The sequence below is a fragment of the Pelobates fuscus genome, chromosome 6, assembly GCF_036172605.1.
Source record: "Pelobates fuscus isolate aPelFus1 chromosome 6, aPelFus1.pri, whole genome shotgun sequence".
NCBI classification, from domain to species: Eukaryota; Metazoa; Chordata; class Amphibia; order Anura; family Pelobatidae; genus Pelobates; species Pelobates fuscus.
The window spans coordinates 276,601,648-276,608,034 of NC_086322.1; the positions used below are offsets into that span (position 1 = coordinate 276,601,648).

Sequence of the window (6,387 nt, forward strand, 5' to 3'; positions counted from 1 at the left end):
CTAGCACTTCAGCTGGAAGGCTATTCCGTGCATCCACTACCCTCTCAGCAAAGCAATACTTCCTGATATTATTTTTAAACCTTTGCCCCTCTAACTTAAGACTATGTCCTCTTGTTGTGGTAGTTTTTCTTCTTTTAAATATAGTCTCCTGCTTTACTGTGTTGATTCCCTTTATGTATTTAAATGTTTCTCTCATATCCCCCCTGCCTAATCTTTCCTCCAAGCTTTGTCTGTGAGATTGGATATTGATTTACTGTATACCCATGCGACTGATAAATTATAAAAAATATTGTTGTAAAATAAAAAAAGAAATTAACACACTGGAAAAGCCACAAAAAGTGGACAATATGTACATTGCAAAACATATTTATTTTGATAATCAAGCAGACAGAAGGGGAAAATAAAGTGAGCCTTGAAACATGGACCAATATAATGTTACAGGAGAAAAAAACCCACATGGATTTTAAGTATGGCCGTTGCGTGTACATGTGTGTAACATGCAGCCAATAAGGAAAACATTTTTTTTCAAAACAAGTAATGATTGGAGCATTAGCAAATAAAACTAGGTGTATGATTACACACATGTATACCCCATGTCATCAACTGTGCAGTCTAACCCAGTCCCATTACAAGAAGAAAATATAGATCTAGGAAGCTGGTAGGAGCCCATTTTGCTCGAGCAGATATTGTATTGAAGGGTATAGCTGTTACGGACACAGCAGTTATTTATCCACAGTATGGGTTGAAATTACTTTGCCGAATTCATCGTACGTATCAATGATTTGTCTTGTTCTTGTGAATGTCTGTGGATCTAAAAAGAAAAGAAGAAGATGCCAATAGTAATTCAAAATACATTCTAAACAATTATATTAATGTAGATTTCAAACCTATATATTTTTTTTTTTTACAAAAAAATAAATAAAAAATTGATCAATGCTGTCTATCTCTCTGTCTATCTATCTCATATTAATTATATTACTATGAGATAGATAGAGAGAAAGACAGACAGACAGATAGAGACAGACATCAGACAGACGGACAAACTGATTTATAGATGAATGGTTGGATTGATGGATGGATAGAAAGATAGATAGTTAGAGATGTTTTTTTTTTTTTTTTTTTTAATTTGTATCTAATTACCATTACATGTTACAACAGGTTTTATGTCTTGAATATTTATGATGGCTGATGTGCAAAATATTGTTTGCAAATTCCACACTCTGTTAGGATAGGTATATATTTGACTAATTATTCTATTCTTGCACAATTACGTTACTAAATGTTGCATGCTTCACTACTTGTCTTGAGTTTTGTTTTGTTTTTTTGCATTTTTATTTCCAATTGACCATTTTATCTACAGACACTATATTGTTAGATTAGCTTTTTTTTGGGGTGGGGGCCATTTGACTTGCTGGGCACATTGGATTGATTGGTACTGGGCTTATATATTTTTGTTGTTTATGAGACTTGACTTACAGGATATTTGCAACATAATGCACAACGGCACACTGATAAACATGCTCGCGAAGTTTAGCTTTAAAAGTGTGTTAGACTGTGATGTTTGTCATTGTTTGTGATTTTGATTCCGATTACAATTAAATAGTGAAATAATATTTTAATGTATGATTTGACTTACTACATTTTTCATCTTCAGCACTTTTTGTACTAAATAATACTTAATAATATCATATATTTGTTTCTATCGATTCCAGCGTAATTGTACTCAAAAAGATTTACCTTTGCGGGATCCAGAACTAGATCCGCTCTGACCACTCCGACTGCTGCCTTGACCACTGCCTTGACCACTGCCTTGGCCGATTCCACTGTGATTAGAATTGTCTAATTAATAAACCGTTAACGAAGACAATCAAACGAACATGTTATTTTTATAAATATTTTAAATTAAACAAAATATATCTAAAATAAAGCAGATATCTAATTCTGTAATAACTGGGCAGATGAACCATTGATCCTTCAATGTGTATCTGCTAAAGTCTAAAAGATGTCTACAATGATTCAATTTAACCTACCACTGCCCATTCTTACCTTTCACCATCTAGGAGTTGACGGTATTTCTGAATTTCTGCCTCCAGCTTGGTCTTGGCGTCCAGGAGCTGTTCGTATTCTGAGCACTGACATTCCAAATCAGCACGAAGCCCGGATATTTGCTCCTCTATACCAGAAATCGTTATTTGTAACTGCGACAGCTGTTGACAGTATCGACCTTCCGTTTCTGCGAGTGTGTCCTCCAGTCCTTTTTTCTGCCAGAAATAAATTTTAAATATGGTTATGAAACAGCAATAACAGTAATATTAAGGGTGGTTGTTAGTGATGCCTAAAGTTAATTGTGTATTTCCAATTTAATGATTTAGTTAATTACATACAAAAACATTTCCAAGGTTGTTTCAAGGTTGCCGAGTTTCGGCACAGATCTCGTATCACCACTTACAGGACAATTTATTTATCTTGGAATCAACAACTGTCCATATCAGATCTATGCCTCCTGAAACTACACATATATTTCACAAATACTCATTGCACAATTACTCAATCTGTTTTAGTTGTACCTCATGGGACACATACTGAAGAACCATGGAGAAATGTCAATATCTATTAGTTCTGCAAGTCGTAATTATATTTTGGGGGGAAATAGCTACATTAGGAATGATTCACGCCAAAAAAACATTGTGTGGCAACTTTTTCCTGATGATTTTGTTTAGCTAGAATGTACGTAAAGTTACTCTCTTAATTAAACTCTCTCAGTCCAATTAACTTATGCCAACATGAAAGCCTACACAAGTCAAGTCGTCAGGTCAAGTATTGTCTCTTCTTCATACTGTACCTTGGCAAGCTGTGACTGGAGTTCGATCTCCAAGGACTGAAGCGATCTCTTTAGTTCTGACAACTCACTCTTACTGGACTGAACCTGCCCCGCATCTGTGCTTATTTGTTTTTTTAAGTCAGCACTCTATATGGGGAATAAATACATGACCAATTACTATTTATTTTCATGAAAATTATCTGGCAATTAGTCTACTACTAGATAAAGATAATGACCATTTGGTTGAACGTATTTTCGGCTTCCTTGCGGTTCTGCTCAGCCAGGGCTTCGTACTGAGCTCTCATGTCATTTAGAATTTTAGTCAGATCAATGCCAGGAGTTGCGTTCATTTCAACAGTAACTTGACCCACTGACGTTTCTTGTGAACCTTTAATTTCCTGGAAGATTTAATAGCTTATTGTTAATTTTGCATTTGTCACTATACCATAATAAAAGGCAATAAGCAATTTACTTTTTAATACAATATCTCTAAGGTACGAGAATCTGTATACATCGGTTACCAACAAAAAGAATGAACAAATCTTACCTCTTCATGGTTCTTCTTGAGATAAGCTAGTTCCTCTGTAAGACTTTCCAACTGAGATTCTAGGTCAGATTTGGTCATAGTGAGGTCATCCAATACTCTGCGAAGACCGTTAGTATCAGCTTCTACAGATTGGCGAAGGCTTAGCTCATTCTCATATCTGTAAAAATAACATAAGTGGTGAATTACTGGTTCGCTTGGCTTCTTGCAAACATTTAAAGTCATTAAAATTACAAATCTGGGCATTTTCAATCAGAACAAGGCTGACCGGCTTGTTATTATAATTATGTATTCTCAACAAAAGTACAGGTATGTCACATGTCTATGTCAGAAATAATAGACACTGTGGAAAAATCTCAGTTTTTCATTGTCATATGTGCAATTTGGTTATCACCAAAATCCTATAATCATTAAACAATATTATACACTGTTAATAAAAAAAAAACAAAAAAAACAAAAAACAAAACATTTAATTGTAGTGAAATGAAAACCAAACTGCTCAACTGACCAGATGAATTGGATACATTTTCCAAATCAGCTATTGAAGCCTAAAATGTGCAATTTATTTTTTCGATGGACTGTTTAGTGAATAAACCATTTAGTTTGTTGACAATCTGGATGTATTGTCATTTAAGTATAGCTTATTGTTTATAATCACTTGAAGCTTGTAGTAATCATACACACTTTGAGATCTCTATAACGAGGCAAAAAAGTGTGAGACAATCTCGCTTCAGGAATGTTAAAAAAAGTTTATAAAAGAAAATTACTTAAGTTTGAAGTCATCAGCAGCGAGCCTGGCATTGTCAATCTGCAAAATGATGCTGGCGTTTTCAATGGTTGCAGCTAGAATCTGCAAAAAAAAAAAAAAGAAAAGAGTGTATAGAATAGATTTTCATTCAGTATTTAACTTTTATTAGCATGTACGTAGTTCTAACAGAAGACCATGTGATTACGGATAAGGACAAACTGTAGGAAAAGCTACATTTAAATTTAAAATCTAAATGTATCCCTTATTTTGCCACAATGTATTTCATTTTTTGTGTTAATGATGACGTTTAACATACACAGAATATTAGTGAACATAAAGTTTTATTATTTGAAACAATAAAATAAAATGTAAGGCAGGGGTGCATAAATGTTAGATCCCCTATATGTTTTACAACTACAGCTTCCATGATGCTTTGTCATACTAATGGCATTCTGAAAGCATGCAAAGCACCATGGGAGTTGAAGTTTGACAATATCTGGGGATCCACATTTTAGGCACCCCTGACATAAGGTAATGTGAAAAATTTGTGCTTCTAGCATGTTATAGGTGAATACACAACACCTAAATGTTACACTTAAAAAAAATATTATAGAACCCAAAACCAATAATTTCGGTAATTGTGGTGGAAACAGCTGCTAGTTCAGTGTGCGATACATGTAAAAGCTATATTTTAAGGAGACACTACGTGGCTGTGACCTAAGTTGCATTTAGTGATCACCCATATTGTCTTTTCAGATTAAATGTCCCGATTTTCCATGAATTTGTCAATATTAAGTCCAATTGAAGTCTTAACCCCTTAAGGACCAAACTTCTGGAATAAAGGGGAATCATGACATGTCACACACGTCATGTGTCCTTAAGGGGTTAAAGGAACACTACAGTGTTAGGAATACAAATGTGTATTACTAATGTTATAGTTCCTTGGTGGCCGTTTAGATGATCGGCCCTCACCTGTAGGGAGGAAAAAAGTTGTTTTACATACCTTTTCTCCGTCATAGTGCTGATCTCTAAGGCTGGCCCTGCCCCTTTCCCATAGTAAAGCATTAGGCAGCTAGTACGCATGTGCGTGAAAACTCTGAGCTGCGTTAATAAGATGGCCTCTCTGCTTGCAGGCACACTTTTGTGATTCAAAACCAAAAGGTGTGACTGGCATAAATCCCTTTTGTGATGCAAAGCATCATATCACCGTGGCACAGTAATTTAAGATAGAAAATTGTGAAAGTAAAGTTTTGAACTTTATTAAAGGATACTCGTTTTTCATACTGCTAAATATAATAATAATTCATGATACCAGAATTTGAAATATTAGCAATCTCAATAATAATTAGAAATACACAGACATGTGATTATGTTGGTCACTAACCTTTGCTTTCAGGTCATCAATTTCCTTATAATATTTGCTGTAGTCCGGTCCTGGTTCTCCGGTTTGACTTCCTGGACGTTGCTTTTCATACCATTCCTTAATTTTACGTTCAAGCTCAGCATTTGCCTCCTCCAATGCACGGACTTTGTCCAGATAGTTGGCCAATCGGTCATTGAGATTCTGCATTGCTTGCTTCTCATTGCCAGATAAAAGGCTATCACCTCCTCCACCTCCAAAGCCAGCACCACCACCATAGCCTCCAAGGCCAGCACCACCACCACCATAGCCTCCAAAGCCAGCACCACCATCACCATAGCCTCCACCAGCACCACCTCCATAGCCTCCACCAGCACCACCTCCGTAGCCTCCGCCAGCACCACCTCCATAGCCTCCACCAGCACCACCACCGAATCCAGCACCCCCACCGTATCCAGCACCACCACCAAAGCCACCTGCATAACCACCTCCAGAACCACCACCAAACCCAGATCCCCCACCAAAGCCACCACCACCACCTCCTACGCCACACTGACCAATGCCACCAGCACCACCAGAATAAGACATTGAGCTATAGCCCTGAGACTTTCTGGAATAGGACATGGCGTTCAAGCAAAATGGGTCCTTTCCAGGTAGAAATGCAGTTTCTATGGAAAGTCTGGTATGTTAACAGACAATATCCTTTTATACAAGATACCAAGGGTGTGTCATATCTGAATTTTATTGATTTCTTTCCAACAGCATAGTGCTTGCCAAGTTATTACTAATTTCTTTGCCCAGATCAATTATCCTTATTAATACAGTTGCGTAATTTTACCCTACAGTCCTTTACCCCTTGGGTTGTTCGCTATGCTAGTTGAGATGATGGGTGGAGTCTGGCTAAATGTAAATTT

The 6,387-nt window shown here is 36.5% G+C and overlaps 1 protein-coding gene across 1 annotated transcript; it reads right to left on the reverse strand.

Annotated features, from left to right (window-relative positions):
- Positions 1 to 350: 350 nt before the first annotated feature.
- LOC134614924 (keratin, type I cytoskeletal 47 kDa-like) lies at positions 351 to 6,162 on the reverse strand. The gene is made up of 8 exons (XM_063459198.1): positions 5,498 to 6,162; positions 4,133 to 4,215; positions 3,369 to 3,525; positions 3,058 to 3,219; positions 2,843 to 2,968; positions 2,047 to 2,261; positions 1,738 to 1,823; positions 351 to 811 (listed from the first exon to the last, which is right to left on the reverse strand). Exons 1-8 carry the CDS (start codon positions 6,095 to 6,097, stop codon positions 723 to 725), a joined length of 1,518 nt encoding a protein of 505 aa, XP_063315268.1. The 5' UTR covers positions 6,098 to 6,162; the 3' UTR covers positions 351 to 722.
- Positions 6,163 to 6,387: the final 225 nt, after the last annotated feature.